This window comes from Neodiprion fabricii, chromosome 2 (genome assembly GCF_021155785.1).
Source record: "Neodiprion fabricii isolate iyNeoFabr1 chromosome 2, iyNeoFabr1.1, whole genome shotgun sequence".
In the NCBI taxonomy this organism is placed as follows: domain Eukaryota; kingdom Metazoa; phylum Arthropoda; class Insecta; order Hymenoptera; family Diprionidae; genus Neodiprion; species Neodiprion fabricii.
The window spans coordinates 13159307-13180814 of record NC_060240.1 but is presented as its reverse complement, the minus strand read 5'-3'; the positions used below and the strand labels follow the sequence as shown (position 1 = coordinate 13180814).

The 21508-nt window shown below is 39.5% G+C and overlaps 3 protein-coding genes across 3 annotated transcripts; 2 read left to right on the top strand and 1 right to left on the bottom strand.

The window, feature by feature from the left end:
* Positions 1–1505: 1505 nt before the first annotated feature.
* On the bottom strand, positions 1506–3453 carry LOC124176960 (mannose-P-dolichol utilization defect 1 protein homolog). The gene is made up of 5 exons (XM_046558906.1): positions 3299–3453; positions 2973–3038; positions 2472–2604; positions 2035–2239; positions 1506–1898 (listed from the first exon to the last, which is right to left on the bottom strand). Exons 1-5 carry the CDS (start codon positions 3384–3386, stop codon positions 1653–1655), a joined length of 738 nt encoding a protein of 245 aa, XP_046414862.1. The 5' UTR covers positions 3387–3453; the 3' UTR covers positions 1506–1652.
* Positions 3454–5229: 1776 nt separating this feature from the next.
* On the top strand, positions 5230–11323 carry LOC124177044 (tubulin glycylase 3A-like). Its single transcript, XM_046559092.1, has 15 exons — positions 5230–5252; positions 5638–5752; positions 6187–6322; positions 6414–6617; positions 6869–7089; positions 7361–7488; positions 7761–8034; positions 8126–8339; positions 8425–8515; positions 9152–9322; positions 9403–9656; positions 9713–9909; positions 9976–10224; positions 10302–10508; positions 10963–11323. The coding sequence occupies exons 1-15, from the start codon at positions 5230–5232 to the stop codon at positions 11200–11202; spliced, it is 2724 nt and encodes a 907-aa protein (XP_046415048.1). The 3' UTR covers positions 11203–11323.
* Positions 11324–17832: 6509 nt separating this feature from the next.
* Positions 17833–21508, top strand: LOC124177041 (tubulin glycylase 3A-like). Its single transcript, XM_046559089.1, has 9 exons — positions 17833–18546; positions 18613–18724; positions 18782–18993; positions 19130–19555; positions 19646–19820; positions 20149–20239; positions 20318–20476; positions 20874–21133; positions 21209–21508. The coding sequence occupies exons 1-9, from the start codon at positions 17833–17835 to the stop codon at positions 21385–21387; spliced, it is 2328 nt and encodes a 775-aa protein (XP_046415045.1). The 3' UTR covers positions 21388–21508.

Here is a 21508-nt window from a genome sequence, read left to right as displayed (position 1 = left end):
TGTACATTCAAAGGAGAAACCGTGATGTCATAGTTCAATACATTTCTATAGTTAATAACAAGGAATGTTCTAAGATTTACGGCGCAGATAAGCTAAGAAGTAAACTCCAGTAAATTGGGATTCTTAAAATAGGTCGACTACTGTAATGTGGCATCGCACTGTGTAATCAGCTGATCGTTTTAGGTCAATTTAGCAAGTATCAAGACACAGAAAACTTCAAATGAGCTATTAGACTCTCATCGTCATATGAAAGTTAATGTAAAATAAAATGTACCGTGAAAAACCGCTATTTAAACTAAATACGATCTAATAAATGTACCACCACCAAATTGCGTCGTTTGGATTTAAGGGGATGCCCTGGTCCATTTCGACGTTGACGTATATATTTCCAAATATCTAAGTGACGTGTCGCAAACGTCAAGGGCGGCTTGATGTTGCGATTCTGCATGAAATTCTGAACAGAAACACTGCAATACATTTCCGTTTGACGGAGAAATAAAGAAATGGCATGCTTTCTACGAAATCGTAATATAAATTCGTAAAATGAACCCTTTTTCGTGTGTACGCTACGTGGACTTATTGTTTGATGTATGGAGATATATACGTCGAAGTCGACCAGGGTAGCCGTTTAGAATACAATTAAGATTAGGGGGGTTGGCAACCAGAACCGGAGTGATAAAAACATCTGTCAAAATCATACAGCTTGTAGATATAGTCCTTGGCCAATTCGCCCTAGCGGTTAGGAGTTGTGTGCATGGTCGACGAGAAAACTGACTTCAAACACGACTTTTGATACTTCGGAGAATATATTCAGGAATTTGCATAAAGATTTTGAATCGCTCTGTTTTTGTCGATTATTTTAGTAATCAACACAAACTTAAACAAATGCGCTAATTTATCTGGCGGAGAAGCCCGACTCAGCGCCCAAAACCGTTCTAACGGCGGCGTACCTATCTAAATATGAGATAATTTGATTAATGCTTTAAGAACTTTGACCTTTGGCCGTGAAATGATTGCGATTGTCAAAATCTAAAGTCTATATTAAAGCTTCCTATGCACACTCAAAATATTCGATTATATTATTTTTTCTATTGTAACTTTAAGCTGGCTTTAAGGGAAACTTTCTATACTCGATTGCGATGTAAACTTAAATTTATTCGTATCTCCAAATATCGTAAGTTTACCGATCTCAATCCCGAAAAAGGCCAAAAGAGCCACATCCTATACGCAGTTTTAAATAAAAATATGCTACAATGATTTGGTTTTACACGAAAATAAAGAAATGGCATGAAATCTACGAAATAGCAAAAGTAATTAGATATCTAAATCTACGTCGAAATCGAGGATAAGTGAATCAATCAATACAACTGTTGCGTAACAAGAAATCCCGCCTCGATGATGTTTGACATCTGGCTAACAAATTATAATCTTTCATGATGAATTCTAAGCTTAATCGTAAGTCAGTCTAATTTAATCACATTAGCAAAATAATTAGCTAAATCATGGTTCGTCATATCCAGCATTGTTGCTTTTACAATTCACTATAAACCACCACCGTTCATTTGATAATTAACTATTACAGTTAATTAAACACATTTGGCTGATGTAAAAAAAAAAATATTGACATTCTGCATTTCTTGTATGTAACATATTTATTTAGTCTTTTTACTCTTCTTGGTAGCTGGTTTGATGATAGCGTTCCAGTAATAAAGTACCTGAGACAGGATAAGCGCATTGGCAGCTGTAGAGCACACATAAGTGAGAATCAAAATTGAATCGCCGGTTTCTTGGACAGAGGTGAAAATTCTAGCGAGAGAACCGAAGAACAGCATAAATGAAGTGGCCGCTGATAATTGTCCTGTATTTCCATTACGGTAATTCGTATAGGCTTGTATCACCTGAAAATATCAAGTGATTTGTCCATGCAATACTGAATAACCAAATAGTATCATTTTGTCGAGCAATCTGCACTGATTAACATGGACTACAGATTCCCACAAGTGATTTACCAAACAATTCCTCGATAATAATTACCTTGCTTGTAAGGAGGATCGGGACATTCACAGCTTGCATGGACCACAAAATGTTCACAGAAGTTAGGCCACTTGTCAAAGTATACACAATTGCTAGATACCCAATAACAAATGCAACCGCTTGTTGAGTTGCACCGTTATAATGCATCACCAGAGCACCAATCGCTGCTGTTTGTAGACCCAATGATACTCCATCTCCCCAAGAACTGTGGGTGATATATAATGTTGAATATATTAAATTATTACATTAGAGGTAAATCAATGCAGTAAATAACTTATAAGAACAACAAAGAGCAAGTATAAAATTAATCGTGAGACTAATGTGGAAGATGAAAGTTTTTCCAAGTGATTTTGTGCAAGTGGATGACAAAAAAAAAGTTAAATTCATCGGTTGTGCGATTGAATTAATGTGAAAGTGCATGAGAAGTAAATCCATACCTAAAAGGAAATCCGTTTACAAAACTGTAAGCAACAGTAGCGGTGATGGCAAAGAGGTCTAGTAATACGCTGAAGATGTTTATACCCTGACCACTTTTATTGTTAGAGATTTTAACAATCTGTGGTAATTTAACTGTAAATATCAATCTGATAAGTAAAAGAATAGTGTATGTGGTTTCCAAAAAAAAAAAAAAAATACCAAGTCGTTAGCATGCAAAAGGTACCATATTTAAACAAGGTTGAAATTAGCAACATTATCGTAACGAAACATAGGGGAAAAAATCACATTGTCTTAATTTTACAATGATTTTGATGGAACAAAGATCACGAAATATGAGTTTTTTGTTTTATTACGGTTTACTGAATGTCAAACAATTTTAAACTCGCGAAATAACCGTTTTCCTTCAGAATGAATCGTTACGATAACGTTATTAACTTAAATATGATACTTTCAAGCTGTTATAACTCTGTCAGTGAGAAGACTAGTGGTAAAAGTCTAACCAAGAAATGATCCTGCTATAATTCCGATGCCCAGTCCCCTGCTGAGAGTGGATTTGAAGCATTCAGCTGAAAAATGATGTACATAATTGATTATTAAGGTGCAGTTTCAAATGCTTCTATATCTGCATTTTAAATATACCACGTTACAAATTCACGCATGAATTAAGGCGCAGCTTGCATCCACGTGTCGATTGTTGGACCTGCTGCAATGCTGCGCGATGTCACAAAGCAGTTCCAAGAATCCCACGATTTGAATTGATAATACAGTATCGTTGTGAGGCAACGCGAGATCGTAAATAAATTAGAAAACAGTTATTTCAACTTACGGTCGAAAAAATTCAGATCTTCAAAGTATTCCTCAAAGCATTTCTCCGTAAAAAGAACCAGCGCGGCTGACTTAAATCCCTCAGCCATGTTTTCTTATTGCCGTAGAACCTCTTGTAGCCTTGATTACCTCGAGCTGAATGGTGTGAGTGTGACACTCGTAACACGTCTGAGTTTTTCACTGGATGTGCCCAGTGCTGCGCACCAAATTAAAGTTCCCTAGTTTTCAACATACGCAACATACCTATAATGTTTCATGCTTGTGACATTGATAGAAGTGTGTATCAGCCGTCCTATCAGCGTAGCATACCACAATTTATAAAACTCGGTTTGAAATATTGAATCATGATAGATTGTTGCAAATGAGAGTTTAGCTTATACATGATTACTCGAGAAAGTAGGAGAAAAAACAACCGAGGGAAAACTTCAAATTAGAAACGCGGTATACAGTTTCGGATAGGGATTCCTGAGGAGCCTTCGAAAAACCTTGTAATTTACCTGCGCTAAAAGAAAATGCCATTTTATCACATGACAACTCTTGAGAAATTGCACACCATGAGAGTGTGAATTACAACGTCCGATCATGTCATGACACTATCCGAAGAATTTCGAAACAGAGGCGCGCGTCACTTGTATTTGGCGAGTGGGCGCCGCCGACGGCTGGTATCAAGTGCGTTACGTCATTTGCGCATTGCGAGCGAATGGGGCGTAAAGCACTCTGTAGCCACGAAGATACAAATCGCGCTATTGAGTGTGCTCATTGTATTTGGAAGTGTATAATTTTCACTAACGTAACAGATTTAGAGATTATGATTGGTGTGAAAGTGATTGTTGTTTGACGTAACAGGGGAATTCACTACCCCTGAAGAAAAGGAAATCCACACTTATTGGATATTCTCAGCAAATATTAAAAATATGCTTGCGAAAATTATCTTTCAGATACACGCTGATTTGATTAATTTTTATTTACCAACCAACTGTTGTTTTTATTCATTTTTTTCTGAACATTAAACTCTTATTCTAAAATTATTTACCTTTCTTTTTTTTTATTTAAGGAAGGAATATACGTAATTTTATTTAATGGTAATTTTTCACAGCATGATAATACTTGGTGTATGTATATAAGGCTTAGACTATTACATACTCCAATATATAAGGTACATGAAAATAAAAACATCTCGGAGAAAATATTTATATTACGTTTTTCTCAGGCATTAAATTGCTATCTGCCAAAGTGTTGTAAAAGTGAAAACAAAATTGCGCGCGATAATGCTTTTGACACGGCTCCTCATATGTTGCGATTTGACCGTGACGTGTTTATTCAAGCCATCTACTGTTTCTGGATCAACCGATTTCTTTGTAACCTTTTTTTTTCCTTTTATTCATGCACATATTTTGAAAATTGAAACAAAGTATTAAATACATGATAAACAAACTACAGGCATCCTTATTCGAAGAATTTTTACACAGCTCAAAGCAGCTTTATGCAATTTTCTCATTCTGCTTCTCTTTGTGGTTAACATCCCTGTTGAATAATTTTCTATGGTAAGTTCCATTAGACCTAATCTGACTTTGACTATTCAAGAATTAGTAATTAGTTTCACGCAAATCTGATTCGTTATTGACTTTGGCAAAATTTTCAAATTTGCTTCATTTCATTTCGATTTTTTTAATTCATTGATGAACTAGTTTCTGACTATTATCGTTATACTTGTGCTTAAAAGTCATTGTACAATTTTATTTTATAACTATTTAGGAACACTGAAATTTTTGTGTTATTGACAAAATCTAAAACTGGTTTGTGATTTGTGAAACATAAATTTGACACTAATGAAAATTTTGCTGAATAAAATTCTGTGACATATCCCAAAAACTACGAGTTCAAAGAATTTTGCATAGATTTCCCGTTCGAAGTAAAATTCAGGTTAAGGTCATGTTCAAGAGTTTTCCAGAAAGGTAATCATTTTAGATTTTTCCTGTGCGGTATTTGATGTTGTTCTGATAATTCTGAAATCCTTGAGACCATTCCAAACAATTCCAATGCACAGAATTTTAATGAGTCTTACGGTGAATTTCAAAGAAACCTTCATAGATTTGCTTCGAGTACCAGAAATTTGCACCGAGGTGGTAATCGTTTTAGTAAATGGGTCAAAGTATACTATGATAAGGTGTATATAGAGGGTTGATTAACCTCCTTCGAATCAGCGTCTTTCCATAGATATCTGGGCATGTATGAGAGCCATGAGGCGCCTGGTACGTGGAAGGACGACCCTTACCCTCACCCCACAAAACACCCAACCCCGATCTTATCCGACTAACCCAACTTGTCCTCAATTTCTAGCCAAGAACGTACTTCCGCGCCTGCGGGATTCTACTGGATTCCAACGGCCCTGCAGCACATGGTCGGCGAGGCGATCAGTTCAGCCGGAAGTGCGGCTAGTGGATCATCGTTCAGGGTATGAAATCAACAGTCATTTATGACTCGCAGCTTACAGTAACGTTAAGTCGGAAAAAAACTCGAGTCTTAGAATAGAATTTTTCATTCTGGGCTCGAGGAGTATTAATTGTACCTATGCCATGAGTAATTTTTTCGGGATGCTAGACTAGGACCTTTAACCACTATAGGATAACCGAAATTAGATTTCCAAACACAGGAGCAGTCCAGAATTAGAATATCATGAACCAGAAGAATTTCTGCGGGTTCCGATTCAGATTTTAGTAGACGAAAAACGTGGAATCATAAATTATTCATAGAAAAGTTTACCCTTCGATATCGAGTGCGTTCTTCGAAAAGTACAGGAGAGCAATGACGCGGATTGACTTCTGCTGATCTTAGAAAACTGAATACTATATTTGCCACATGATCGCTTACGATGTGCAATTTGCCAAGGATGATCCGCATCAAATCGAAACGGCGGACAAAACTTGCGACGCCAAAAGCGAAGACAAGGATGAAAATTCGAGCACACAGGAAAAGAGCGATGCTACGATTAGTGACCCAAATACTGGAACCGAATCCATGAGTGGTATTGAATTTTTCATTGTCAATGCTTTTTGCCGCTTTACTATTACGAAATATTTATTCATCGGCTAATGTATTTGAAATTTCGTTTACAGAAGGCGCTGCAGCATCAAACAATGTTCATTTGACTAACAGCCTTCCCCCGACACTTCAGGAACGATTTTTACGGATTAAGAAAATTGTCAAGGATGCTATTGCGGCGCATCACACGTTCATGATCTATGGAAGGTCGCGGGTTATTCGTGAGTGCATGCTTAAGAGGGGATGGTATGAAAAATATTATCGGAAAACTGGTAATGGTAAGAACTGCGTCTAATTCTGTTTCTTCGAATTTTGTGGCACTGTAACTCACTGTCCATCGAAATTCAAAAACGCCTGAATTCGGTATGATAATGTATGCCTCCCTATGACCCTCCTCGCCCCTTGTTTTCAACAACACTACTAGTTGGAAGATATTCTAATGACTCTTTCAAAACAATAGAGCCTGCAGTTGAATCACTCATCACAAATTTACAATCTAAAATGATTCCGTACGAAACAAATCTTTTAGCAGATCAACACCTGAGTGTAGAGTCGAACCCAGTTGCGCTTCTAGCAGGGATTGGCGATTTGAAAGATCAACAAAGTGAGAATCTACTGATCTCGAAAATGCTGAGCAATCATGTGGTCGACTTTCTTTGGAATACTGGGTCAGAATGGCCGGGATGGCCAGCTCAGGACAACAAGTCGACAATCTTCAACAGATTTTGTCGCGCCGGTTTCACATCGAAAGTAAATTCGGTTACAAGTTTCACTGACAGAATACATAGCTTTAACACTTGTTCGAATCGACTTTTCAGAGCTTTGAAGCCTCGATAAAATTCATGCTATAATGAAATTAGCGTTTTACAATTCAATCAAACCTCCTCAAGCCGCATGCATGCGGTTCTAATCGATTCTGACAGGTTTAAAAGGGGGGTTGGGGTGGGTATGCATGCTAGAGGAAATGCCGCGGTATGTACGAACGAAATTCGGACTCGGGATTAAACGAATCACTCTTCAGGTGGGCTTGTGTTCGAACGTGAGGCAAATGCACTGGTATTACGAAGCGGGAGTGGCAAACACCCTCTTTCCACGATGTTACAACATTTGTCAGGGTGATCAAATGCATGCCTTCATCGAGGATTTTAGGTGAGGCTTTACAGCCAGGTCTTAGAACAATTTAATATCTTATTTTCCCCCAGTCTACAGCGCACGCAATATTGCAGAAACATTGTTACAATATTTTTTCATTGCGAGTGCAACATTGCGCATACGTTGCGTGGTGTGTTTGAAATACTTTGAACCTTGAAAACGTACGTTGCTGCCATGTTGTGCAATATTGCATACGGCAGTTCTTTCGAATCTCATTGAACATACTGCAAATTCTGATAATGGTTTAATAATATCGCACTTGAGTTCAGATTCACTGCCTGTCTCGGCCTTCTGAAATGGTTGGTAGATAAAATAAATACCGAGGGAGAAAACGCAACGAGATCGCCAAACGGCACTATCCCTTTGAAGGCCTTGGACTTCGCGATCCGAAGATGCAGCGATTACATAGGTGCTCAGTCACACGAAGACATTGACCAAGAGGCCGAACGCGTTTGGTCACATCAATGGGACCAGTTCATCTGTTGGTACTACAAGATTATTTTGGGACAAGCTCTCTTTGTCCATAACAACGTGCCGTTTCATGTGAGTTTGGAATATATTATAATTAACTGAAAAATTTTGTCAGTCGATTGAGTCATTCAGAATAAAGCTAAGATGCTTTGTAAAACTGCAGAAATATTTTCTTGCATCACGGCACATATTGAAACGGATTCGTAAATACTGGCCGCAATTAGACATGGATGGAATTATGAACGTTTGGATATTGAAACCGGGAAACAAAAGTCGGGGACGAGGGATCACACTGATGAACAGATTAGAAGACGTAGTGGCCAAGATCAACCCGGCAAACAAGTCTGACACTCGATACGTCGTTCAAAAATATATCGGTAATGGTTTTGGAAAAAATATTTACCCATCCTTGGATTTTTTACTATGAAATATTGACAAAACATATCTGGCTACTTGTTACAGAACGGCCGCTTCTCATCTACAGTACGAAGTTTGACATCAGGCAATGGTTTATCGTCACATGTGCTCAACCCCTCACCCTATGGATGTACAGGTATCGTTTATCTCCATACGTTATGGAACTTGTATCTTTATGTCATTCGTGCACGACACGTTTATAATGCTATACTATTGTATACAAACACCGTGCAGATTCTCATCGATCGAAATATGCACCGTTACGTGAGACTGTCTCTCAGGTTGGGCTGTAATTTTGTATTCGGCATGCTGTTTCACAAGAGTTTCTCCAATTATACTCGAAATTTAACTTGACATAATCCATCCCTAACTAAAGATGCGTCATTATCCCCTAATATAGATCGGCGATTAGTGATTTCTTGTGAAACAATGGGTAATTATAGTCTTACTCGCCCTAGTACCAGTAGGCACGCTCGTCCACTGGCACACATACGTATAAGCCTACATCAAATTCGATCCATTCGCGTTGGGAATACATATTTAGGACGGAAATATATATGGAGTAGTCGGGCTTCCGGCAATCCATCAATAAATTACCCGTTTCAACCTTAGTTGTGCAGCGCGGCGGTTTATCGGGTTGATCTTCTAACCCAGTTTACATCATGCTCGTAGTTTACGTGTCTTAGAATAAGCGTAGCAGCAATTATTCTGTCGTGCGAGTGGCTGTAATACCTTCTTTCATAACGATTTGTTAGTCGAGTTAAATTTCCAGGGAAAGCTATCTTCGGTTTTGCTCGCAAAAGTTTCGCCTTGTCGACTTCCACGAATCGATCCATCTCTGCAATCATGCGATACAGTGCAAGTACAAGAACAGCACTGATCGTGATCCTGCACTGCCAGCGGACAACATGTGGGATGCAACGACATTCAAGCAGTTTCTGAAGTAAGCCCATCGTTTAATTTTTTGCCCCGATTGATGATCTTCGTCAGTAAAATTGCAAGTTATTAACGTTAACCGTACAGAGCTCAGGGTCACAACGACGCGTGGGACGAGTTGATCTATCCGGGGATGAAGCAGAGCCTGGTGGGGTCGCTTCTCGCTAGTCAAGAGGCCATGGACAGGCGGAAAAATAGCTTCGAACTCTACGGTGCCGATTTCATGGTTATGGAGGACTTCTCAGTTTGGCTGATCGAGATCAACAGTCACCCAGACATGAGCTACACGACCAGCGTGACGACGCGGCTTTGTCGCCAGGTGATGGAGGACACCATAAAAGGTAACTTCCAGTGATGTTGTCGTTGAATAGTCGGCACCTAATAATTTTTCACGTAGTTGTGATAGACACTCGAGAGGACAAGAATGCGGAGACTGGGGAATTCGAACTGGTCTACCGTCAGCGAATGCCCAGTTGCCAACCGTACCTGGGAGCAGCGCTTTCCCTCCAGGGGACGCGAATCGTCTCGACGGAGAAAAAGCCGAACACGTCTGGCCACGACTCGAAGCTGAGTCTTGTCAGCAAGTCCCCAGCTGTAAGTCGATCGATTCGTTTTTTGAATTTCGAATGCTCGGCTGATGACAAATTTCATATTTTGCAGACATGTATCACTCACTCGAAGTCAGCCGTTCATAGCTACATCGGTCCAGTCATCGTAGACCTCATTGAGGAACTTGAGATTCAGCTAGATCAAGAATTCTACGCCTACTACAAACTTGAATCCCCTAAAATGCGACAGGCCATAACTGCATCAGAAACTTCAATCGTTCCGCAGAAGATTCCTGAAACAGGGCCGAAAAGTTCCACGCGGACATCATCATCAACCACTAAGACCAAAAATCCCCCTCAGGTCGTTGCATTTCTCTTTCACGAAAAATGTTTGACTGCATGTGATGACAAGTTGTGATTTAATCAAACCAATTTCAGGATAATTCCCCGAAGATGGAATCAGCGACAAAAAATACACCGACAACTCAATCTGGAAGGCAAAGGTCCAGTCAACACACCGCCAAAGCAGTTGCAAACGGCCATCAAACACTCATCTCGACAATAATGGAACTCAGGCAACCCCAGAACACAGCCGCGACTGCCACAAGGGTGGAAAAACAGACGCAACAACATCATGAAGAAAAGGTCGGGCATCTTGTCGGCCCTTCTTGGCTTACTGACAAATTCGGAACATTGTATCTTACACATTTGACTTTTCCTCAGAAATAAAATCTCCTCAAGCATTGGAAAATGATAGGGTTGATGATCGCGCTTGTGTGATTGCTATGAAAAATTCAGAAATTTCATGAAAAAACGCATAAAGTATGTAATTTAATTATGCAGTAGCGTTACATAACCTCAGAGTGACTGAAAATCTGCTGCCATTATATTTACAGCGTTTTTATCAAATTTCCGAACTTTTCCCAATGATTACACAATGGTGATCGTAAATTCTATCATTTCACGGAGTTCGATGAGACTTATTTCTTAACTCATCACTTAAAAGAAGAAGAAAGTGTGAAGTATGACTTTTTGAACTTGTTAGTAAAATGGGAAGGTCCGGCATCATTTTAATGAGTTTTACTTACAACCTCCTCAGATTATCAGCGCAGCTATGCAAAGTGCGATAAATAAGTACAAGAGAATCAATGCAAATACACCGGAACCACCGACTCTCTCTACCCTGTTAGCGCCAAACCACCCCCTCAAAATAGTACGAGCACCATCTGGAAGAAACCACAACAGAAGTAGCCAACGCAAACAGAGTCATTCAAAAAAGACAAAAGTGTTGTCCAATATCACTGATATGTACGCCGTGGGCCTTGGTCTGACAAAATAGACGAAAGAATCATCTTTATTCTACTCTTCAGCAATAATGTGCAATCTAATAACTTTCCCTTTGACCAATTTCAGAGTTTATCTAATTCAATTCATGTACCCTGGTCAATAAAGAATATTATGTCTTATGTATTTCACCCAATTTTCGTACCTAATTCTATTTTTTTTTCCACATTTAAAATTTCGACCACAATCATGATGACTACAATATTCACAAGAGTGTAAATAATTAAAAATGGTTTGCATCTGCTTTGTTACAAATTACAGAGTTGTCCTTTTTTTGTTCATTTATATGACGGACACGACGAAAAGTAATTATAAATAGGTTGCCATGAGGTTTGCGGTAGTGAAAAATCCTGTTGTGGCTTTGGCTTTTTGGCAGGTGGTGACTCGTAAGCCGTTGATGACGTATTTTTGCGCGATTTTTCTTTAATATAGCTTTCCCATGTATTTCGAGAACATTTGTATCTGTCTAACGCAATATCCATTGCCATGTCCAAATATTTCTCGACAACGGGATTTGTGAATTTTGGCTTCCTTCTTTCGATCGTTTTGCTCTCGATTGACGATATCGATCTTTTACGATCCTTCTTCCATTCATCGCTCATTCCTCGTAAATCCAATGCATCTCGAGGCGCCGATTTAAGACTTTGCTCTTCGGTTCTAATATTGTTTACGATTTGCTTGACCGTCTGCAAGATCCGTTTATTTCTTGCAACTTTGAGCATTTTCGCTTGTTTCCAAACTTCAGAAGATGTTCGGAATGCCACTTCGTCCTGGAATCTCACGACTCGTAAATTTTTTGGAGGTCTCACAGGGTTCGTAATATTTCCTACCTGCACCATGTTTTCGAAAAGTCGGTGGTTTTTCTGTACTACCTCTCGAGTTTTTAGCAATGATTTCTGTCGACGGTCTCCACCGGAAGTGTTTTTTAGTCCTCGTAGAATTCTTTTCCCTCGCTTTTGATTTCGATTCCGCCATGTAGTCCTTACTTGTTTCGGCCTTGACCATCGAGCGCCGCCACTTTCCGTTTCGACTATTTTTGAACATGGCGTTTTAAATGTCACGCATGGAATAGTTTTGAGCTTTATTCCCACTCGGAACAGACTGTTGCTACTGCGAAGTTTTTCCGAGTCTTTAGCATCATCAGACGGCCATTCGATTTCTGATTTCCTAACTATCTTACATAGCGTTGATTTCTCTGTCCCGTGAACAATTTCCAGCCTCACCTTATCATGGTCTTCTTCTTCAAAAGACAATTTGCTCCAACTCCTCGGCTTAAGCTTATCCTCGCATCGAATCTCGCTAAGAAGTAAATTTGCACTAATATTTTCATCCCCTTTTCCTTTCGCGGTTGAATGTCTCGTCTCCTCAGCCTCCACTTCAGTATTCAACGGCACTTTTCGACGCATCCGTAAAGTCTTACCCACCTTATGGCTGGGTGCTCGGTGAACGAGCCAATCTGTCATCGCTGGGCTTTCATCAAGATTGATAAATGAATGTTTTTCAAGGGTACCTCCTGGTTTTTGAAGTTTCGGATCTTCAGTTCTTGACCTTAAGCTTATTCGAGAATTGTCAGTAATGCTTGAAAGAGTCTCCAAATCATCTTCCCGGTCTTTCGTACTGTCTTCATTGATTTCATCGACATTCTCCGGCCCCCTCGATCTGTCCAGGGCTACAGAATTTGGTGCACTAGATTCTTCAAAGCCATTCGTTGGCAAACTCTCCAACCATCTTACCACGTTTGAACTGTTGTCTGGCTCGCTGTCCGAGTCTGTGTATTCGTCCGATTGTTCGTATATTTTACGGATAGCTACGGGATGGAGCCCACCAGAATTTGATGCCTGTTAAAGATTGAAGTACAGCCTTGAGATTCTTTTAAATGGCTCCGACGATACTAGGACCGAATACCCCAGAAATAATGTCCCGAGCTGAAGTGACCCTAGCAAAAACAACCCGAACAAAATAACCCCAAAAAGAAATGACCCATGACAATAATAACCTGACCAAAAATAACCCTCGAAAAAAACAATCCGAACACAAATAACTCTGCATTAAACAATCATAAGTAGAATATGATTTACAAGAAATATTACTGTTAATTATTGTTTTTACTAATTGCTAATACTGCATTTGAAATTTAATTTAATCTAATTAATTTTTTGTCAATGGTTGTTATTGTTGTGGGTTATTTTTGGGGGGTTATGATATCTGGGGTATTTTTGTGTGGGTAGTATTTACACAGGGCATGAACGTCGCTCACCATCTTCCGAGTTTCCTTAGAGCATAACACTTACGGCAGTGTGAATTCGCTTCGATCGCTGTCGGAAATAAGTGCATTCGAAGTCATGTTCAGGACTACGTTTCAGAACTTGAGTGCTGGACTTGGCCACTCCAACGGAAAAACCTTCGCCTGCAGCTCCATGTCTTCCAGTATTCTCGTGCGGCCCGCGAAACTCCATTCCAAGAGATGAATAATGCCAAAATGAATGTGTACGTTTTAATTTTCTTCCATAATAACATCTAAATTGACCTAAAATTTCTCCCCAAACGTTTTGTGATAGTGTGTGTCTTACTGAGAAGACTAAAAATTTCAGTAATTTTCAAGTAACTAATCGAAAATGATATTGGAAATGGGTGTCACGTTTAATACTGGTAACGGATCCTGATTACTGCTGAGCATTACTTTGTTTTCTTCTGTCTTTTGTTTCACAGTTAACATTTTTTTTATCACAATGCCACCCTTGTATTCATTTGACGGTACCGAGGTTGGAGTCAAATGAACGTGAAAGCAGCTGTGCTTGTAGGTAAATTATCGTTATGCGAGATCACTTCCGCTACGATATTTCCGGCTTAGCGTAAGTTTGTGACGTAAGAAAGGGGTTAAGAAAAAAAAATGTCATTGGATTAACTTTAAAAAACTCGTGTCAATGCGAACATAAAATTGCTACCACATAGTCAATGCTTCTTTATACCTTCTCCAAGTTGATTAAAAATGATAAACACTAATCGAAACAATCCCGACAAATTGCAGTTATTCAAAAAAAATTTTAGCCACGAATTGGTTGTGAAAGCATCTCCTTCATCAACATCACAACGTGGATATATAATCGATCCTGGTATTACTAATCCGCTATCGGAATTGACAAATTGTAGATGGCAAGTGACGGTAACTTCAGACAACTGCGTTCTCAAACAGCACTCTCGAGGTTGGCAGGTATGCTCATCAACAAAAAGCATTACTACAAAAAAGACTTCGTATATTTTCGATAGTTCTAAACTAGAAACTGACCACGACCGCTGGGTCTTACCGACGAGTGGAAAAGTAAACAACGTGATATAGATCTAACTTACTCAACTGACCTTGATCGAAAATGACACTCATTCTAGGTATGTCCTAAAACTGAAATCGAACGCTACAACGCCGACAAAGATGAATTCTGCAGCGTGAAAAATGAACAACTGTCTGGGAAAAGTGTGACGACATCAGGTACCATGGCACACACAACAACCAGCTACCATAATTCGAGTTTTCAAGAGTGCTGTGAAGAAGACAGTGAAAAGTCAGGAAACGGAAGTATTTTATTCAAAGAGTACTTGAAGTTGTTGGCCAATGGTGATGCAAGATTGAATTTCATTACAAGGCTCCTATCCCAGGCCATACAAGACCGTAAGACGTTTGTTATTTGCGGACATTTTCCATTGCTCAGGAAGCCGTTGATAGGGAGGGGATGGTTGGAAAAAAGAACTGTACGAAAGATGATGTCTATGGCCCCTCAATCCAACATCGGTAAGGAGTGTAACAAAGCGTTCATGTCTATATCATCAACGTTTAAATGTATTTCATCTGACATCAGATGGGTTTGCACCATTTTCAAGGTGGCTTGGAACAAGTTGAAAAATTACTAAGGAATAACGTTGCTAATTTGGTTTGGTATACCAGTAAACACTCGCCTACAGTCAGAGTAGATGAGAGAACAATGGTGAACAAATTTTCCGGATGTTACTTCACGTCGAAGGTAGGCTTTTTATGCATGCAATGTCTTTTGATCATATTCTCCAATCAATGCGCGCCGCAGGTTGACATGTGCAGCAACTTGGAGAATGTTTACTGGTTCTACGAGTCTGGCGTCTCCAATATACAGTTCCCACGATGCTACAACATATACCGCGTAATAAGAAATTTTTTGCTTTTCGTCCATTAGCGCGAGAATAAATAAATCAATCCCCACACTTCCAGCAGGCTTCACAGATGTCAGACTTCATGGCTGATTATCGGATTACTGCATGCTTAGGAATGCTCAAGTGGTTCTTATCCATTGCCAAAATTACTGGGGCTCAGAGTGCTTGGATAGAAAATGGTAAAGTTCCCGTCTCGGCTCTTCTCTTTGCTCTGGAACGATGTACCGAATTCATCAGGTGCTACGAACTCTTCCAAATCAAGTGCATATTTTCTATTCTCCGGTAACTTAGTTGCTTGATTCGTCACAGTGTTCATACACATGAAGATATCGATAGGCGAGATTACCGAGAAGTGCCAGTGGAAACTTGGGATCAGTTTTTAGATTGGTATTACAAGATAATACACGGTTACGATATGCTGAAAAAAAATTCAAAAATTGACATAGATGTGAGCATTAATGCATGCGTGAATTAAACTCCTCAGAATCCGTCAAAGGCTTGATACTCCAATATCCGATGATAATAAAATGATTTCGCAGGAACTCTTAGCGTTTGCCGACAACATTTTGGCCGCAGTGTCGAAGTTTCGGCTTCAAGAAAAGCTTGACGGAATGCGAGGTATTTGGATACTAAAACCAAGTGATAAAAGCTTAGGGAGAGGAATTGTTTTGATAGATCGTTTATCAGATATTCTGAACAAACTGAGCTTGACAGCCAGAGAAGGCATGCAGTATGTCGTGCAAAAGTATATAGGTAAGTAGATTAAGGTGATATCATAAATCCCAACCATTAGAATCACTTGTTTTCAGAAAAACCATTGTTAGTTTACAACAAAAAAATTGACGTCAGACAATGGTTCTTGATTACAAGTACACATCCACTGGTCGTTTGGATGTACAGGTAAGAGTTTGAACACGTATCATATATTTTCGATCTAGATAATATTTAATACTTAAAGCTAATAAGATACGCGATATCTTTTGATTAATCGTCTACCTTACTGGCCAAGATAGGTCTTTAGCGCTGGCTAAATCGGATATGCTTTACAGATTGAGTAAAATCTGCTATACCGATTGAACGTCAGTGTCGTTCGAGCCTCCACGAATAAAAGAAAGCTGGCTTAGCCAGTAAAGTATAGCGATTATGCTGCAGAACTCTCATCTTATCTACTCTCAAATTATATATATATATATATATATATTTGTAGAGATATTCTCATTCGGTTTGCATCACGGGACTTTACCCTCGATGACTTTCATGAATCCATTCACTTGTGCAATACAATGGTTCAAATCAAGTATCGAAAATGTCAGCACCAAGAACCGAGAGTTCCTAAAGAGTTGCATTGGAACTTGGAAGACTTCAAAGACTACCTCAAGTATAGTATATCTGTACTACTTCGTTAAGACACAGTTTTATGTCATCGTGAATTTACCATCACACATCTACCGCGATTGGTGTGAAACGGCCTACTTTTATAGCTACAACTACATTGACAGATTTCATCCACAGGGATACGAGTCAAGAGTTCGCTTGGGACAAGATCATTTTACCAGGAATCAAGCAAAATTTAATTGGAGCATTACTTGCGTCGCAAGAGAATATGGCTAATCAAAAAAATAGTTTCCAACTCTACGGTGCTGACTTCGTAATCATGGACGATTTTTCGGTTTGGCTGATCGAAATTAATACTAACCCACGCCTTTATCCACCAAGTAGTGAAGTTACAAGCAAATTATATCCCGAGGTTGTGGAGGATATTGTTAAGGGTAAATTCATTAATATAGGAGCACTTTCTCTATTTCACGCTGATGGAAAGAAAAAATTAGGACCAAGGATCTGCTATAAGGCGAAAAGAAACGACGACCTCAATTTTTCTTTCGCTTATGAAAAGTTGTTCACTGCCTAATTCAGGTCACGTTTTTTCAATACAGTTGTCGTCGATAGACGTAAAAATAAACGTGCACCACACGGCAAGTTCACTTGCATATACAAGCAGAGGTATCCACTGCGCGGAACCAACGTTCTTGGTCAAGGGACATGTCTCGGAATTCGAGGACACTCTGTGTTGCAGTCGAACAAAACCATTGGAAACTCGCGCATCAATACAACTGCTTGCATGACATAAAAATCTATTTACTTGGCATACAAATAATCATTTAAACATCTACAAAACAACTTTTGTTCAACTTTTTCTATGGCCCGCGTTTTCTCACACACATATCATTCATGCGACATGAAGTTAAATCGACAGACCTTCATCTACTAGTCTTTGATGTCAGAGACATAGAGTGAAGATGAAGTTGTCTGCAGGTGATTAATATTTTCGATACGGTTTTCAAAAATGTCGGTGACACATAACCTCTGTCATGTAACCTGAATCCAAAATTCCGTATTAATTATAAAAATTCAAATTATTAAACACACTTGACCCCATATATTCACCGTCATGGAACGCAAAACTTATCCTGAAGATGTCACACGTTCGAATCTAAATTTGGAACAGGAATCAACGATGATTAACCAGCCAAAAAAACTGAACCTGAAAGAATTTTACCTCACTCCACCAATGCCCGTAACCAAACGACCAATTTCTATTTCTAAACAAGACTCAACGAAGCAAGAAACTCGTGATCTGAAGCCCAACGTGGCCCTCGGTTCGTCTAGGTACTTGGAAACGAATTCTGGCTTTAATACGAAGCAGCCGCGGCCCTTGCAGAAGTATGCAAGAACAGTCAAAGAAACAAAGCAGCGTGGGCAGTCCAAGGTTGGTCCGTCAACTCATACGTCGAACGTTTTTGCCTACGGTTCTGGGATTGAAGGCTTGGTGAAGGCTGCAAAATTACCTAAGAGAACACCAAAATCTGCTGCCGCCAACCGATCGGACAGCACGAACATTAACAAACCGTTAAAACAACCGTTTCAATTAACGATGTCTCGTAATAATCCTGGAACGACGATTGATGATACGATGAAAATTCTCAATCCCTACGACTATCCGGGGAAATCCAAAACCGCAAATACTTTCAGCCCTGCCACGCGTTACGAGCAGAATGTTGGTAGCCAATGTGATAAAATTGTGTGCAATGCGGCATGCCTAATCGAGCTGAGTCGAAAAGAGTGTTACAATGAGATTCAGCAAATGGTCGCGGAAGCCATCAAGGTAACTCAGTGCACGTGATAATTATCTATAGTAAATATACCCGTGTGAAGCATATTCTTTCACTAGAATCACAAGATTTTCCTAATCCGTGGTGATATTCCTTATCTGGAAGCTTCAATGAAGTCCAGAGGTTGGGTTCAAAAATACGAATCTACAAAGACACGAATGGTACCGTACGGTGAGTTGCAGGTACAATATCAGTTGAACACGCAATGAAGTCATTCTTATTGTGTAGGAAGCGTCGCTAGTTTGGACGCACCTTCGTTGGGCAGTATTCAACTGCCAGACGGTAGTTTCAATGAAAAGATGGTAATCTTTCAAATGCTGAGACACGTACCACCCGATTTCATATGGGACTGTCGGAACGAGTTCACTGACTGGAATAGTAACATCAAACAGAGCACGCTGCTAAATCGATTTCAAAAATCATTTATCTACACATCCAAAGTAAGTGTAATACCAATACAGTAACATATCGAACACTCGTAGTGGCTGCATTCTTCGTAAAGTCTAACCACTATGGGAAAGAGCAAGCATCACTAATTCAGATTCAACGACGTTGAATGCTTTTCTCGATGCCCAGCTTGGAATGGCAACCATATTGGAGGACACGCATTGGAATTATGAGGAGAAGGTGTCAAATGTTCAATATCCGAGAACGTACAACGCATGTCGTGACAAGAACGCTTTTGTCGAAGATTATCGGATGACGGCAGCGGTGAGTTTGCTGAAATGGTTTGTAGAGCAGATTCGAGAGGGCGTGGAATACATTTTACGAGGCTCGTCGCCAATTTCTATCCAACAAATCGAATTCGCCATAAAACGGTGCGAGCAACTAGTTGCTACGGCTAACAACGAGTACTTGGATGTTCCGCAAGCCGCGGTTTCGTCCCAGGAATGGGATTCATTCATCCAAAATTACATAAAGGCAGTTCATTTGGAAAATGGATTCGTTGAAACGACGAGTGGACCCCCTTTTCCAGAGATCGAGGTAAGCAGTATACAACTTGTCAACATAGCTCGAATGATGGTGAATAGGTTGATTATCATTTTCCATTTATTGCAGATTTTGTATGTAGCTGCAATTGCTGTGCTGAAGAAAGTCAAAGATATTGATCCACAATTTGAGCTAAACGGATACAGAAATATTTGGATCCTGAAACCAAGTGATTTGTGTTGTGGAACGGGTATTGTAATGACTCACAAACTTAGCCATATCATGAAACGGGTTTACGACGGTGGAAGAGACTACTTCGTTGTGCAGAAATATATTGGTTCGTAAAAGAATAAGTGTGCGGTACGCAATCTTACAGAAACATTATACCATAGGAAATTCACACTGTTTGAAATATTTTACATATATTGCGCAATGCATTCGCAATGTTTCAGACATCCTGTAGCAACATTTTATTGTCTACTCTTTCATATAAGCTTGCAGTATTCCTGTAATGATTCAAAGCAATACTTCTGGAACATTGGAATCGCAGACGTTAGAATAGTACCTACAGTGTCTTCATATTGTCGATGCGATCTTATTTGTTTCAATCGTCTATTACTTCGGTAACGATTTTTCTGGAAAAATTAGTACATACTTCGTTTCAGAGAAACCATTTCTTGTCGAATGCACCAAATTCGATGTCCGGCAATGGTATTTAGTAACCAAGAGTTACCCTTTGACCATTTGGATATACAAGTAATTTGAATAAAAAAATCAGATCACTACTGTGTTCGCTCTGAAGTTATATTACATTTGATCGTTAACATCTGCTAGGGAGTCTTTCTTACGCTTTAGTTCGAGACCCTTCAGTTTTGCGAATTACCACGAAGCCGTTCATATATGCAATACCGCTGTTCAGTGCAAGTACTCAGAACAGAAGAACTCCGTTCGCGCTAAGGATTGGGACTGCAAAAAGATCAACGAATATCTCAAGTTAGCCTGACAGAAAATCAACCTATTCATGTTACCAATTCTAAAAAGTAAACGCGATACACATCAGATGACTATAAACCGGTTATTAGAAGCCATATTCAGGGGATGGCACCATCGTACCGAACGATCAGTAATCTTTGCTGCAATGTTTCTGCAACTGGAAGTGCCCAAACATTGCAGTAACGTAACTTTACAAAGTTTCATATTTCAAATACCTTGCGCTGTATTATTCCAATTTTGCGTATACTCTCTACAGCAACGTTTTCATATTCGCTTGTGTACATACACCAGCAATATTCTTGTAACGTTGCAGTTTCATCAGCAGTGCACAAATACTATAGAAATTTTTCTGAAATGTTTTGTGCAATACGGACAATTTGTATAGTATCTATTCCAGGAAAGCTGGCTACAGTGGCGAGCCTTGGTACGACGAAGTCTATCCGAAGATACGCGAGGCAATAATTGCAACTATGTTAGCTGCCCAAAAGCACATGGACAAACGTAGATGCAGCTTCGAACTCTACGGTGCAGATTTCATGATAATGAACGATCTATCAGTGTGGTTAATAGAAATTAACACAAATCCACGAATGCATCCTCCGAGTACCAGAGTGACGGAGAGATTGTATCCTGATGTCATGGAAAGTTTAGTCAAAGGTATTTAAAATTAGTACCTTATGTTTCTAACTTCGGCTTTTGTCACCTGCTAGTACAATGCCTTTGACGTTTCAGTGGTTTTAGATCGTCCCGTGAACCCGAATGCCGATACTGGCAACTTTGTCCTAGCTTATCAACAGAATGTTACCGATTTTCAACCCTACTTGGGTGCGAGTATGTTTGTTCTTGGTGAAGGGATAAAGCGGTTGAAGCCGAAGAGTTTACAAGAACGTGAGAATTCAGTGAACCCATGAAACGATTTTCTTAGATAACTGGAATGCCAGTTATCAAAGGCATCAACACGTGATGTTTACGATGTTTTTGTTTTTGACCGACTACCCAAGACAAGAAATTTTCAAGATACCTCTCAGCAAG